Source organism: Mus caroli, chromosome 19, assembly GCF_900094665.2.
Source record: "Mus caroli chromosome 19, CAROLI_EIJ_v1.1, whole genome shotgun sequence".
Lineage (NCBI taxonomy): Eukaryota > Metazoa > Chordata > Mammalia > Rodentia > Muridae > Mus > Mus caroli.
This window is the reverse complement of record NC_034588.1, coordinates 28,615,748-28,632,783: the sequence shown is the minus strand read 5'-3', so window position 1 is coordinate 28,632,783 and position 17,036 is coordinate 28,615,748. Positions and strand designations below refer to the sequence as shown.

The window sequence follows — 17,036 nt, the reverse complement described above, 5'->3', positions numbered from 1 at the left end:
CTTGCAAAATGATGGTTTGAAGATGCTCACATCTGTCCTGTCGCCTTTCTAATAGAGGCTACCAGCTTAGCTTTAGGGTATATCCCTATATGGGGTAATGTCACTGAATTTACAGGTCATAAAAAATTAAGCAAAAGAAAAAAGTCAATAAATGGTCAGTGATCCAATTTAATTCAAAAATCAAATGACAGTGAGATGTTTCTGGCAGCACTCAGTCATGTTGCTTCACTTGACTTCACTGGAGCCTTGGTTCCGATCACACAGATGTACACTCTGCTCTGTAAAATCCCTTGTGCTATGCAAACCTAATGGAGGCTGCTGGAAATGTTCCATTTTGCATTTGAGAAAAGATAAGTTGTGAACTGTTGAATCTTCTTAGAGTATGAGTTTCTCTGTGCTTATAACAACATCATAATCTAATTATGGAAAACCAAGACTTTTAGGATTTTCTGGCTATCATTTCTCAGCAAGATATTACGTTAGTGTTTCCTTGTTGTGCTGGTTCAATTGTGACAGCTTCACACACACCGGAATCAGTTGGGTAGAAGAAAAGAAACCTCAATTGATGAATTGCCTCCATCAGATTGGCCAGGGGTCCATTTCCGGAAGGACATTTTCTTGATTAATGATGGATGTCAGAAGGTCCAGCCCACTGTGGATGGTACCCTCTCTGGGTAGAACTTCCTAGACTGTAAAAGAAAGCTACGCCTTTAATCCCAGCACTCGGGAGGCAGAGGCAGGCGGATTTCTGAGTTCGAGGCCAGCCTGGTCTACAAAGTGAGTGCCAGGACAGCCAGGGCTACACAGAGAAACCCTGTCTCGAAAAAACCAAAAAAAAAAAAANAAAGCTAAAAGAGCCACAGAAAGAAAACATATAAACATCAATCTGCCATGGTCCCTGCTTCAGTTCCTGCCTCCAGATTCCTGCCCAGCTTGAGTTCCTGCCCTGACTTCCTACAGTGATGGCCCATACCTCTAAGCCAAATAAGTCCCTTCATCTCCAAGTTGATTTTGGTTAGTTTTATTACAGCCACAGAGAAGTGAACTGAAATGTATGTTATTAAAATGTTTAAAATGTTTAAATTTAAAAATCAGTGCTTAAGTTGCTGATTTTAGCTTCATGCAACTTGTTAACTTGTTTGGCTTAATATTTTAATGTTATTTCCAACTGTTTCAGAAATGACCTTAAACTTCCTTCTGCCATCTTGTACTGTGTGTTTACATGAAATGGCATTCTCAGCAGTTATAATAATAAAATCAAAATATTGATGAGATCTGAAAAATATAAGATGCTCTAAATCCCAGTGTCAAATATTCAGCCAAGATTTCTTTCTTTATGTAAAAATAAACAAGCATTCGACATCGTTAGTATGGAAATTTGCTTCTGTCTTTAATAAATGTTGGAGTTAGCCAGGCGGTGGTGGTGCACGCCTTTAATCCCAGCACTTGGGAGGCAGAGGCAGGCAGATTTCTGAGTTTGAGGCCAGCCTGGTCTACAGAGTGAGTTCTAGGACAGCCAGAGCTACACAGAGAAACCCTGTCTTGAAAAAAAAAAAGTTTGAGTTTTTAAAAAAATCCATTTTTGCTCTCTATAAAAAAATTTGATTTATATACTTATTACATGTCTACATATTTTACATACAATTATGTATACCTAGAGTTGTATAAAAATTTATTGGCTAAAGAAAGAGTATTAGGGAAAATGCTTATGATATAGGTCCCCATCATATCTTGCTTGAAGTAGTGCAGTGTGGTTTCTCAGCCTTCCTTTCCTTCTCCTTTCACAGGAAGTTGTCCTAGTTTCTTAACTGAAATCCTAGTGATCTTTTAAAAACATAATTCATAGCATATCACTTACTGTCTTTGTTCTCATAGATTTACCTTCCTGCAAGAGTTTAATTCTTTCCAAAGAGCTTGCAGGGTCCTGTGTCAACCAGATTCTTCTCAGCTGCAGATTCTTCCACACCTATCCACGTTGTCTAGCCCAAAAGGTTCTGGCTCAAACTGGAAGGCCTTTTTTGAAACCCTAATCATGACCCAGAAATAATCAGCACCATTTGGTAGAAATATAATTTTTTAGATCTTCTACAGCATGTCTCTTCTTATCCTTACACTTCTACCTAAATGTTTTAATTTCATACTGATCCTTTTTTTTTTTTAAGATTTATTTATTTATTATATGTAAGTACATTGTAGCTGTCTTCAGACACTCCAGAAGAGGGCACCAGATCTCGTTACAGATGGTTGTGAGCCACCATGTGGTTCCTGGGATTTGAACTCTGTACCTTTGGAAGAGCAGTCGGGTGCTCTTACCCACTGAGTCATCTCACCAGCCCCCACACTGATCCTTATTTTAGACCTGAAGCATACCTCCTTCTGATCTTCTGCTCCATGCTCCTTTACATTAGTTTCCAGACAGGGTCTCTCCTTAACTTATGTCTTTAGTTTTAATGTTGTATTATCTTCCTTCACCACTTTCATTGTGGCCCCAAGAAAGCAGGTTTCTCCTTCCTCTTCTTCCTGTGCGTACGGTGCCTAGTACTGTGCTGTAGATGAGGCATCCAAGGACTGCTTTAGAGATTGAATGAATGGATGGAGAGCAGAAGGTTCTGACTGAGCAGATCGCTAAGTGATCAGGGAGTGATAACATATCACCTACTATCTGTGTTCCTTCTCATAGATTCACATGACTATGATTCACTGATCACTGGGGCAGCATTTCCTAATAAAAAGATGTTGTGGGATGACAATCTAAAGTTGTATATGATTTTCCCCTAACTACTAAGACTGGTTGGTTTCTACCTGGAGCTTTTATGTGTCAGGGGAGGTAGGTTGGGGTGGGAGGATAAAGTAAGATCACATAGGTACTAAAAGTCCTGATAAGGTTATCCAACTGCAAGTGACCAACCCTAGACACATATACCATGAGTGACACAAAGTGGAATTAGAGTCCACTTAGGATACATGTGTGTAAGTATTACAGTTATAGAAGGAGAGGTCATAAATTGGAGAGAAAGTGGTAGGAGGCACAGAGGAATTGGTAGGGGGAAGGGCGTGAAGATGGTGTAAGTAAAATATCATCATAAAGAATGTAAAGTGTTAAATTTTAGAAGCAGAGAAAATGATTTTTTCCTACACATTATTCCCACTGAGATCTGGAAGAACCACAAGGGAAGTGTGGGGTTTTTCATGGGTTCCCCACCCCGTTCATATCCCTTCATGTGTCCCTAGTCTCCCTCATTCTAGAAGGTGACAGCAAAGTAGTTGTACAGAGTACCATCTAGTAACTCCTGCATCTTTGCTTTCTTTTAATTGACAGATATTAATTGTGTAGTATACAGGGTGACATTGCAATATACGAACAGACTATGAAACAGTGGTTGCAGAACAGTCAGCATATGCATCCCTCAAATAGTTACCATTTCTTCACCATGAGAACATTTATACACCCTTTTAACTGTTCTGAAATAAACACTCTACAGACCTGACTGTGTAATAATCTTCCAGAATTATGAGTAGAGTTTATTTCCCCCCCAAAATGCATTTTTATTGGTAACGACCTTAGTTCAGTCTTTAAATCACTTTGTAGGAGATTGTGGCTGTATTTTAAACCCGTCAATCATACTGCCTGCAGTGGCTGATTTTTAAGCCTAGAAGTGCTGTATTGAAAAGATCATAAATATTAACTATTTGCTCCTGAAAGGGCCAAACCTTCAGAGGACAGCATGCTATATGATATACAGGTAGTGAATGAAAGATATGAAATCACATTTATTTATCGTCCCATTTCTCTGCCTTCCTAAACCTCTTTGTCATCTTCAGTGAAAACTTAAGGTAGTAAATTCAGATTAGAGTGTCTAAACCATTCCATAGAGACATTTATCTAACATTATAAAACCAACATATTAGGTTCTAATATTATACACTTATATTCAAGGTATTTAATATTTCTTATAATATCTAGGTTCCTGAAATAAAACTATGTGATAGGTCATTAATTAAATGAGTTGAAAATGATGAATTGTATTATTTTTCTTAGATTTCTATCCTGTAGATACAATGAAACTGTCTATTTCTTTGGTGCATTTTTGTGGAAAGAACCCAGGGCCTCCTATATAAGGGCAAGTGCTCTATCAGTGAGCTGTTCTCCCAGCTCCATAGGTGCTTGCCCTTTCTGATGAATTTAAAAACAAAACATCCGTCTTAATTGATGGTTACACTTCCAAAGAATTTATCACTCTTCCATATCTGTATACAGAGGCCATCTGGGTGTGGTTAAGGATGGAGGGAGAAAGAAAAGGAGGGAGGGAGGGAGACAGGGGGGGATATTAGCATACTAGAATCAATATGAGTTGAGCTCTATTGCTAAGCTCAGGAGGTGTGGCCCGTAGAAAAGGTGGATCTCTCTGAATGAACCAAAATGAATATTTAAATTATTTTTATTTATTTAATTTTATTTATGCATTCATCTGTGTGCATGTGTGTGTGTGTGTGTGTGTGTGTGTGTGTGTGTGTGTGTCTGTGTGTGTGTGTGTGTGGTATGAATGTGCAGAACAGAAGTCAGCTCTCTTAACAGAGTCTCTCACTGACCCCAGAGCTCACTGATTCACCCAGACTGGCTGGCTCGTTGAGCAAGCCCTGGGGCTCCTTCTGTCTTTGCTCCTCCGGCATGGACATGACTGACATATGCCATCAACCTGGCTCTGTATGTGGGTACCAGGCATCTAAACTCATGCTTGAACAGCCACCTCCTCATCTCCATGGTGTGTGACATTATTCCTGGGGAGATATGAACACTTGGAGAGGGATGACAACAGATAAGGATGGAAAATCACCAGAGTTCAACTAGGTGAAACTGTAAGGTTTATTGGGGGAATGTATAGGAATATGAGTGAAGGATATCTTAATGGACCAGAAATGACTCAAAGCCAAGGTATCATCAAAATACCACTCCAGCATGAGAGACAGCTTATGAAAGGGGAACGCTGGAGAGCACTGCCAAACCACTAGACAACTCAACAGCGGGGAGAGTGTTCTTTCTAAGTAGTTCAGTTTGAGCATCTTTCAGGCAGCTTGGACAGTCTGTGTGTTTTCTAGGTTACTTTCGTGGCCTCTATTTCTTCCAAGCCTCTTCTGATCTGAGCCACTTTTTAGCCAGCTTAACTTGTCAGAGTGATTCTTAGATGTCCTTATTATGTATGTATATTAGATGTCCTTATTATGTATGTATGCTTGGGAATAAGGGGGTTTAGTGTGTGGTCAGTTTTAGAGACTTCCTGGTGTGTTTGAGTTGTTTACTCTCTGGGTTTAAGAAACTTCTCTGAAGGGTGGAATGTATTATCACCCCCCCCCCCCACACACACACACACAACTTGGAAGATCCCATGTCCTAAAGAGCTCTCCTCCAAGGTGAAGGGTTTTATCTGGGAGGAAATAGCCACATAAACCTTTGTAAGCCACAGAGTTATCGACAAGTGGGAATATTTCCCCGGTCCTACCGTTGTATTGGATTTATTGTTTTTTCATTGGAGTGTGAACATTAAAAGGCTGAAGCTTGTGAAAGAGAGGCATAGACTGAGAGACACAGAGAAAAAAGAGTGACAGAGAATGTGAATGAAGGTTTATAAATGTGCCCGTAAAAACACAAAGGTCTGTATTTTAGGTTGGAAGTCAGGGTGATCTTGAACACGAGCTCCCCAGGATTCCACCTCTTGATGCCTGTATTTTCTTACATACCAAATAAGCATAATAGCCATATCTGTTCTACCTCCTGCTCAGGTTAGGGTATCACAGAATGAAGGGTTCTATGTATGACTGTTTGAAAAGCATGAAATGGTCTTTTCAGATGAAAGAGAATATTATCCAAACACAACTGTTACTTTTGCAGATTTTTTAGCATAACATTTACTTTCAGATTTTATAATTAAGATAATTATTTGAAAGTGGGAAATAAAATGTAGTTTCAGAAGCAGAACTAGAAGCCTTTAGGAAAAGTACGGTTTCAGAAGTCAATCAGATTAATCTTTAAATCCTGACTTTGCCCATCACTTACTAAGTGAGCATCATTGAACATTTTGAAAACAGCTCAGAATTCCACTCTCATGAACTCAGAGAATCACAATGAGGCATAAATGAGGCAAAGGGTTCTGCATATTGCAGAACACAAAGTAACTAATTCATATCAATAGTCGCCCAGCTACTGCTGCTGTGATGATGATTCCGGTTGTCAGTTTGGGGCTAAGTTTCCCCACTTATTTTTAGAAGCTGAGAACACACAGAGCTTTTACAACTAGGACTAAAAATTAACGTTTTACTTTTGTTTTCAGTTTCTCTTCAGGAAGATTCAGGGTCCCTCCTGTATTAAAGCATGATATAGGACAGTGTTTGGAGAGAAAACAAACAAGGTTTATCAGATTTGTTTTTTGCTTCCCAAGACATGTCAGAGAGTATATAACAGAGCCTAATTTAGCTTCAGTATCCTAAAACTTGATGACTTGGATGAATTAACCAAATCATTAGTTAAGACAAGGGAAAATCTACACAATGGGGTCTGATGCAGGCAGTCAGGGATAGTAAAAGATCATATTATTTTTGTGCAGTTGAATGCAAGTATATTTAAAGGGTAGGATAATGATCCCAGAGACTATGTTTAAGAAACATTATAATTGTTTTAAAGTGATCCACTTATTTGCTGATCATAGAAATCAAGGCTTTACAACAATCAAAATGACAATATAGCACAAAGAAAGTATGAGGCTCTTGGGATGGACATCAAGGTATCCAACTATGTTCTGAAGTTAGGGTTACCCAAGATAGAGACTAACTTAATGAGTGCTCATAATGCAATTGTGTTGACCTTCCTGGAAGCCAGTGGTCTCTAAAAGGATATTTATTTAGCTCACTGAAAGATTCAAAAATGCTGTGTGATGCGGAACTGCAACTAGGCATATAAACTTAGGCTTCAGAGAATGTTTCCTCTTCAATCACTGCTGAGTTTTGTTTTGTGGGCATCTGGATATCAGTGTCAGAGTTCATCCTTAATAAATGAAACTACATGTTTCTTATATTCTGCAGTGCGATGAGTATGCTTCTATTTGTTCTCAAGTAAAGCACTTTATAGTATTTCTATGAAACCTAACAGCCACACTTCTCTGATATCAAAGAGGGACCTTAGAGAACAAGAGTCTGGTCTGGGCTCTTTTGGAAAATGATGTGTTTCACATTCAATCAGTTCTGTAAATAGCCGGCTATGTGTGTTCATTTTTGCACAGACGAATGATGTGAATAGTTGAATGGAGAGTTTTAATGTTGACTCATAAAAATTGATGAACACCTACAAAAATGCGAATTTATCTCTCATTAATATAAGCCTCTCTTGTCTGTCAATAGCTAACCTGTGATTTCAAGAGCTGTTTAGTCTTGTTCTAAGTCTGTGATAATGAGCAGGAGCCTTATGTAAAAGAAAGAATGCTTATGTTATGGTCTAAATGACATTGTTGCAAATGACATTGTGGCAAATCCATCTATGGGCTAATCAGCTTTCCCTGTTATCCATTATGGCTTCTAGAATCAATGTACTGTGATTTCATAATTTATAGCACTGGAACTAAAATTTTTATTTTAGAGATTGAAAAATCTTAGAAGAAATTATAACATATTATATACCAAAATGATTATTGTCATTAGTTGCCTATGAATAATGTTGATGTCATGAGTTTTGGCCTGGAAATACCAGTATTTTTTATTAAATACTCATTAAGTCTGTGAGTACTTTATACTGTATGTCTCTATGCACTTCATAATTCTTCATGCACATTCTTGCTATAAGATTGGAAAAGTACTAACCGAGTTGGTAGATGTGAACATCCAGACTTAAATTCAGCGTAGACAGGTTTTTAATTTTGAGGAAAGACCAAAATTGGTCAATATGATTAGCCAATTAAAGTTCACCTTTAAAAAGCGTCAGTAGCTCATATTAGTTCTCAGCCACCTTTAACCTGTTGAGTTGACTCAGGAAGACTGCTGTCAGTGGACAGATACATTCTAAGCAAGTCCTTATCCGAGTGGCAGCCAGATAACTATTTCAAGGGGTCTTATTAATTTATTTATTCTCTGATAGGTGATTGATCTAATATTTCATAGTGTGTAAGTGGAGTTATCTCTCTAAAGTGACTCCCAGAATTAGGACTGTCAGGAGGTCTTCTGTGGGCTACATCTTGGTGAAAGGGCTGCTGATTATCAACGGGGATCAGACTTGCAGACACCATACTATATCTAGGTCACAGCAACATTAATTTGTACTTATTGTGTCTCCTGATATCTGAGGGCAAAACTGACCATTGAGAACTAAAGGTATTTATTATTTTATTTAAGTGGTTGATTATAGAAGTTTTGCGTTCAGTTATTAGATTGTTTTGGCTAGTTCCCATGCTTAGACAGGACTTAATGACTGTGACTATTTCAGTGCCTGGAAGTTCTTTCCACACTAAAGAATTAGATGTAATTCATACTGTGCTGGGGAAGGCTACATATGGCATCATTATCATTGCCTTGGATCTAATTGAGGGACTGTGTCCTAAAGACAATTGTGAAGAGTTCGGGCCTCTGGAGATAATTCTTAAAGCCATAGAGAACATTTTATTTTGTTCTTGGCATGTGGGAATTGTCTGAGTCCTTGATTCAAGATCGAAATAAATGCAGCTTTTTTTTAGAGAGTTGATCCCTAGTGAGTCAATTAGATACTCTCCTGAGTCCAATAAAAAGTTTTGGGTTTAGTATCCATTGATTGATACAATACACGATATCCCCCTTCTGTAAGAACTCAGCAATCTTTTGACCTAAATACTTACTCTTCATACCCAATATATTATGTATGGAACACACCCCCTTTGTAAATCTTCACTGAGTTTCTATGATTTGGGGAATAAACTTAAACTTTTTATGGCCTCCCAATTTCTCTAAGGCAGCAATTCTACACTGGGGGGAGGGTGTTAAATGACCCTGTCACTGAAATCATGTAAGACCATTAGAAATATCAGATGTTCATACTATGATTCATAAGATTAGCAAAATTACAGTTAGGAAGTAGCAACAAATAAGTCTCTGGTTGGGGGTCACCACAATATAAGGAGCTGTCATAGAGGATCACAGCATTAGGAAGGTTGAGGACCACTGCTCTAAGGCCTGATCTCTACCTTTCTCAGGGATCCATGCTTGCATCCATCATTTGCTCTTGAGCTTCAGTCAGGTGGGTCTCTGGTTTGACATTGAACAAATTGCATTCATCCTAAACTATGCAGCTCTGACCTGTTTTTCCTCTCAATCTGATTACATTGTTGTTCTCTTCAGTTTCTGCAATGGAAGGGGTAATGATTACTCCTCATTACATGGATTTCTCAGCCAAGCAAGGCCGTTGGGACCACCCTCTGAGCCTGTCATTCCTCATCCTTGAACAGCTCGCTAGACAACTCTTAGGTATTAGTGACTGGCTACAGTGTTCACAATATAAAAATCCTCTCGTTAGGTCAAGCAAATTAATGAGGTTATGTTTAACAGTAGATAATGTTGGATCCCTTGTTTCAGAAAATTGCTGTATATTTTCCTACACTCGCTCTAGAATTGTCTGGTTTTACCTCCTTTTTAGAAGCCTTCTCTTTATTGAAGAATTAGGAAAATTGACATTTTAATTTACTTGTCTAATATTTAGAGTTAAAGAAACTATCGCTCATTCTAATTTACACTTATGCAAGGATATTGTGATACCTAATGAGATTTTTAAAAACAAGATTATCTCTTTCGGTTGAACCTCATAAACTCCATTGAATTCTTGGGATATCTGGAAATAACTTATAGATCATGAAAAATCTGTTAGTTTGGAGGCTACTTTAAGAGCAGGTTATCTTTCTCTTAATTTGAAGTCGCACTTGGGGTGAATATTTACACCATAGATATCAACACTGCTAAACATCAAGGCTTTCCATGCCCACAGTGATTCCAAATGCTCTATTCAGTTTTGTATTGCTAATATTTCAGAGGTTGACAGCTGGATGATTACAAAGCACTAGACATTGGTCCAAAGGAAGCTGGTTTATGTTATGATGTTTGGATTAAAAATGACAATTTTGGAATATGAAAGACAAAGAGTTTTATAAGACAGATAAAAAGAATGAGAAAGTCAAGACCTTTGTGTATACTTCTGATGCTTCTCAGGCTAGGTCATGCCACTGAATTCTTGAAAAAAGGTGAACACATGCACGCTGGGTTAGGATAGACAGCTAGCTAATATCCAGCAGTTGTAATGCCACCTTCCTCCAGACCCTTAGCTGTGTTATCAACTCAGTTGGTTTCTGTGCAATTCTTGTCTTAGTGATAATATCTTCAGGGGAACAGAAACAGCCCAAGAAGGGTTAGTTGCAGGTCCTGACTGATTATAGGCTTCAGTGTTGGGGCTGTGAAAGGCTTAATGAAGATCAATTTGAGGGTCCTTGTTCCTGTGGTAAAGGCCGAAAATGACAGGTAAAAAGGAGGATTGGGCTTTCTGTGTTATTTCCTGACAAGATCAACATTGAATTCTGTCTTAGTTAGAGTCTGTATTGCTACAAAGAAACACCATGACCAAAGCAACTTGGGGAGGAAATGGTTTATTTGGCTTACACTTCCATATTACAGTTCATCACTAAGGAAAGTCAGGACAGAATCTCAAGCAGGGCAGGAGTCTGGATGCAGGAGCTGATGCAGAGGCCATGGAGAAGTATTGCTTGCTGGCTTGCCCCCATGACTTGCTCAGTCTGCTTTCTTATAGAACATAGGACCACTAGCCCAGGGGTGGCCTTACCCACAATGGGTCAGGTCTTTCCAAATCAACCCCCAAGAAAATGCCTTTCATGGAGGCATTTTCTCAAATGAGTCTCCTTCTTCAGTGACTCTTGCTTGTGTCAAGTTGACATAAAACTAGTCAAAACAAACTAGATCTCACAGAGGCCTAAAGTTTCTATCTTGCTGTGATTTCAGAGATACATTATTTGTGATATCATTGACTAAGAGTGTTACTTGATCAACTCTGTGTGGAGAGATAAATGATAGATCATAGGTCTTCTATAGATCAGTATTTTACTGTATGTATGTATGTATGTATGTATGTATGCATGCATTTCTTCACCACTGGAGAATAAAGCCAAAGTGACATGAAATGCAATCACTCTAACTTTGGAAATCATCTGAAGCCTACTAAATTTGCTTGAAACGCATGCTGGTGCACATATGAAGCCTAGGGTGCTTTGTTTCAGAGACCTAAGATTAAGTGATCTCCATCAAAAATGAAATTTGAGAATTATGTGCCCCTGGGATGCTCTGGTACCCTGCAGTAAATGCTGAGGGAATTTGGATGGTTGCTAGGAAGGCTCTTAGCATTTGCTTTACCATTTCTGTATTTGTAATACAGGTCAGTGGCATCCTTTCTGAGGAAATGACTTTCTCACATCATCTTTAAATGGAGTGAATTATTCCCTCTGAAGAGGGCTTTACAATTCTAATCTTTCTATGCAATTAGAACTTAAGATCTTTATAGGATACTATTAGTACTTTCCGAAGGATAGGATCCCATCCAAAAATGTTGGGATGTTGGATTGATAAATCTAGTTTCTGTTACTTCAGAAACTATGAACCCAGTGGACAGCCTTGTTTCTTGGCCTAAATAAAATAGGAAAAATACTCAGTAAATACAAATATGATAGGTTTGATAAAATGAATTTCTTTAAGACAAAACTCTGGTGTTTGGGAAAATACTTATAAATTAAAATGTGGGAGTAGATATGTAGGTGCCTCTAGCCTTTGCGAGGTCAGGGTGAGGAAGATGGTTAGCCAGGCAAGCTTCTTGAAGAGCACTTTTACATCTTGTTTTAAACTCAGAAAAGAAACAATGCAACTTTGGGCCTGAAAGCAAACTCTTTTACACATGAGAATTTAAAAATAAATCAGAACACCAGAGATCATGCAGCTGCAGATCACTCTACCCTCGGAAAAAAAAAAGACTTTAGAAATAAAGACATCCTGAGATTCTTAATAATGTTCCAAATATCACCATTGCTTCCTGAAGTGAAATCTCCTGTCATTAGTGCTCCGAGGGTGTCAAGAATATAAAAGCCAACCTCCTGAAGAGCGATTTCCCAGTTGCCAATCATGGCCGATGATCATTAATTAAATGGGAACTAAATTAGTTTTATTTTTCTCAAAGTAGTTTACTATTCAGGATTTACTTTTGAAATTTGTACATAGAAATGCACATCCACTCTAAACTTCAGAAACAAGAAAATATAATTCTGTCATAAAGATCATGTGGTCAATTTTTTCTTTATTTCCTCTTGATCTTGTTTCAACTCTGCGTTGGACATTCTTTGTATAGATTCTTCTGCAGTCAGTGCCACTACCAAATTTATCCCTCACTTTTTACTGAAAGTAATTTTGTGTTGTCACTAGGCTTCCCATAGAGACCTGTTACATAATAGTTTGCCTTTGTTTTAGTTTTTCGTAAAAGAATGACATCTTACAGATGACGTCATGAACATTTAGAAAAGCAAGGAAAGTTTTAGAGCAAGCGAGGATAGCTGGAAGCCTGGGTATAGGTAACTTTCAAACTTACTTTTATCCTAACTCAGCATCGTCTGCATGGCTAATGCAATACTTGATGCTTCTCTGGAAGGAGAACACATTCTAAGCAAACATAGTCAGTCACTGTGGTGAAAGGGGACAGTGCCACACTAGAGGGACTATCCGTGCTGCCATTGATCCCTCATGACTTCTGGTCCTGTGCTCTCCTATATGGTTCATTCTAAAGTTGTTAAAATTTCCTGATTTCCTGATTTCCAGAGTGTCTGGATCCCAAATGCCTCACAAACAGGGTCAAACCCTTGGTAGTGGCAGAAGACAGAGGGTAAGTGGTGCCAAAGAGGTTTCTGAAGACCAACAAAGAAAAGACAGAGGCAAACCAGGCTCATATCTGCAGGCAGAGTGGCTTATATTTTATTTTGGTGCTTGATAGATTTGATGTGAGGATGTGGTCCTGGGAGAAATTAAAATTATATATATATATATATATATATATATATATATATATATACCTTACTTTTATTTTTAAGAAATTTCATTACACACATATTTACCCTAAAACAATTCTGCATAGTACTTCTTCCCTTAAAATATTAGTTTTCCCTATGTTTCTAATGCTATGTGTAAATGCATATATATATATATATATGCATATATATTTTTTAAATGGAGATTGTAATATTATTACAGTATCTCTCCCTGTTCTTCTCCCTAACTCTCTAATATACCCCCTCCTCTCTCTTCCAAATACATTTTAAATTACAGTATAGCCATCTGTTTTTAGAGGGTTGTTTTTTGTTTTGTTTTTTGTTTCAGAAATAAAGTTGTAAATATTTTTGGTTTTATATACATCTTTTTCTAATTCTAAGCAAAATGTTTGTGGATTACAGTGAGTGAAGATCAGATCAGTTGGGCTAAGCCAGGATGACAAGTCAGAGGGGAGTGGAGGCCAGGAAGGATACTTCAGACTGCTGTCCCTACTCCAGGTTGCTTCTCTGATTACCACTTTGGGAGTCAGTGCAAACCAAGGCCGGCTTGTGTTCATATTTAAAACAATTTCCTCTTTCAATATGAAATTCCAAATGTGCTGCTTCATATGTAATTACTAAGGTCTCAGCTTTGATTAAACTCAGTTTCCGCATTGTGCTATGACTGTTTCCTACTTGACAAGATATTTCTTAGCATTGCCTCCTCTTTGATTTTTATACCCGTAGTGAGTGTTGTGGAACTTATTATTCTTCAGTGAATAAAATTATCACATTTTTTGAAGTTCTGTAGAACTTTCATGCTATCCCTAGAATCCCTATTGCAAAATTTGTTTATCTCTTTCCTACTGGCTGTCTGTATTTAATTCCAGTTCTAACTCCTGTGGCTTTTTGAATATCTTGTTCAATGTAGTTCTGTCTAGTTACTCTAAATCAAGATGCTCAAAGGAATAGTGTTTTCAACAGAAGCAAGACACTCAGATGAAAGTTTGTCACCTTTCTGCTAGTGGTTTCAACCAGCTAATTAGGAATCCACTCTCTAAAAATCTCAAGCTAGACAATTTCTTGAGCGCCCGTATCACAACTGGCAATAATACTAGAAATATATTGTACAGAAGAGAGCAAATTAAAAACATAAAGTCTACTAAATGATGCATACAAAAACTATGATTTTTGTTCTATAGTATCTAGAGTGAAAATTATTTCTTTTATGATTTTGTAAATTTAATTGTATTTATCCTTATTTTAATTTAATATCAATCTATTGTTTTTTCCCCACAATCTTTGTGGATTAAAACATGGTAAAACAAATTGAAAATATATGCCTGGCTTTGGCATGTTGGCCACTTGCCAAATGATAGTTTGCTTAATGGAAATTTTCTCCATTCTTTTTCTGCTGTCATTATGCTTTGTTGTCAGGCCTTTCAAGAAGACCCATTAGTTGTGTGCAAACATACTGCATAGCTCCACCGAGCCTCGAGAACTATGGAAGTCTGGTCAGATGTGTCAGTAACTCTTCCCTTTCATGCTCTAGGTCGAAGGATCTCATAAAGGAGGCTATCCTTGACAATGACTTCATGAAGAACTTGGAGCTGTCACAGATCCAGGAGATTGTGGATTGTATGTACCCCGTAGAATACGGCAAGGACAGCTGCATCATCAAGGAAGGCGATGTGGGGTCACTGGTGTACGTCATGGAAGGTAGGGTTAGTAACTTGTTCCTTCGTCATTCACTCCCTTCCTAACTTCCGAGATTCTCAAGGATCGCAAAATACTCTGTGGAACAATTTTTGTCTTCCTTCGTTCATTGGGAAACAATTTGAACAAAGAGTGAAAATACTACTAGGTATCATGGTTGTGTAATTTATGAGGTGTTGGTGTGTAGAATATTAATGTAAGGATTTCTATGTTTTCACGCCTGGAAAACATCGATGATGTGAAAAGGATACTGTTACTAACTGCATGGGAATGCACACAGTTACACTGCCGAGCATGCTGATGGTGCTTCAATGGTAATTCAAGTCATTCCCATCAATTAGCACATACAGCTCTACCCTTAATGTATAAGTACATGACCAGGTTTCCTATTTACATTCTTCCAGATAAAGGTGATGTTTTTAGTCACTTGTGTGTGTATCACAAAGTCAATGAAAACGTCACGGCATGTTAGCTGTCTAATTAATAAGAGGGATCATGTGTATCACAAAACCCTTCAGAAACTGATATAGTAGATTAAATAAAATCTAAAAAAAAAGAAATGTTTTGATGAATAATGAGCCATTTACTATGTAAGTAGGGTTTATCCCTAGGTAGATTTTAATATTGATTGTTTCTAACTTGGAATTTATAAAGTCATATTTTCCCTTTAGAGAGAGAGAGCCTGAGATGATTTCTGAACTAGCTGAGAAGAAAGTAAGCCCCAGAAATGCCTGTGCTATAAGCTGTTGAGTTCATGATTTCAGCCCAGTGCATTCATGTTGAGTAATTCATGACTTCCATAGTCTCTTTTAAGTTTATGGGTCACTAAGAGAAAGGGTGTACTGGGACAAGTCCAACATTCTCTGGGTTTCAACATCCCAATTTGTAAAATGGGATATCCTCATGATAGCATCTGTGCCATGATTGGTTGCTATAACTGCAAAAAGGCAGAGAAAGCTTCTAGCAGGTAAGGGTTAGGAATGCTTCTCATCAAGAAAAAACCTGAAGCAGGTTTTGTAGCCTGAAGGATCATTATTACCAATATTGATAGTCTGATTTGTCTGTCTTTTATGGGATTATTAGGAGGTTAAATTAGATAATTTATATCAGTGGTTCTCAACTTGTAGGTGGCAGCCCATTTGGGTGTTGAACAACCCTTTCATAGGAGTCACCTAGGACCATTGAAAATAATACATATTTACATTATAATTTATAACACTAGCAAAATTACAGTTAAGCAGTAGCAATTAAAATAATTTTATGGTTTGGGGTCACCACAACACGAGGAACTGTATTAAAGGATTACAGCATTAGGAAGGTTAAGAACCTTTGATTTTTATAATTATTTGATATAGAGAATAACACATTATAAAATCATATGTCTTATTTATTTCTACTAAGTGTTTGAAAATATAGTTAAAACTATGTGTGCATATGTGACTTGCCTTTGTGTTTTTCTTTGTAGTCTTCTGGAATGTTCAGTTTTTGCATTGTAATATCTTTTATCTTTTCCTTTAATATTTTCATATTTTGATTCCATATCATAAGCTTTTGCTAAGATAAGCTCAGTTTTTTTCTAATAAAACCAAAACACAGTAGGCACAAATATAAGTATTATGCACTTGGAAGAGAATTGTAAGGGGAGGAATGAATTCACAGGGTACGTATGACGTGAGGCAGGGAGCAGGCAGAGTAGGAAAATCAGAAAGACATAAATAAGAGACAAGTATAGACTATAAAACTAGAGTCATTGTCCTGGGACTGATTAAAATTAGGCATAGCATCATATCTGCCAGTGTTCTCACATAATTTGATTTGTTAGACATTGTACTAGTAGGATAACTATGTACAACACAGCTATTGTTTAAAGCAGTATGAACATTTGGTTTGGTTGTCTTCACATTGTAACCACTGGTTTTCTATGGCAGTAATTAATATTCAAAACTCGTGTCTTAAACTTCTTTCATCTTGAATATTTACTAAAATAGATTAACATAAAACCTTACAAATATAAAAGTCTACACTTATCATCCCCTAGCTTTCCAAGTGAAATGGTTGTTCACTTTTAGCTATGTGACTAACTGAATGTCTAGAACATCCACTGTAATGAACATGTTTTTTTTTTCTCTCTTTTTTTTTTAAATTAGGTAATTTTCTCGATTACATTTCCAATGCTATCCAAAAAGTCCCCAATACACTCCCCCCCCAGTCCCCCACCCACCCACCCCCACCCCTTGGCCCTGGCATTCC

The 17,036-nt window shown here is 37.6% G+C and overlaps 1 protein-coding gene across 2 annotated transcripts in view; it reads left to right on the top strand.

Annotated features, from left to right (window-relative positions):
- The window catches only part of Prkg1 (protein kinase cGMP-dependent 1), a 1,176,530-nt gene that overhangs the window by 156,525 nt on the left and 1,002,969 nt on the right, over positions 1-17,036 (top strand). For both annotated transcript variants that reach the window (XM_021151357.2, XM_021151356.2), the window contains exon 2: positions 14,623-14,789. In XM_021151357.2, coding sequence (XP_021007016.1) covers positions 14,623-14,789 — 167 coding nt within the window. The remainder of the gene's footprint in view (positions 1-14,622; positions 14,790-17,036) is intronic.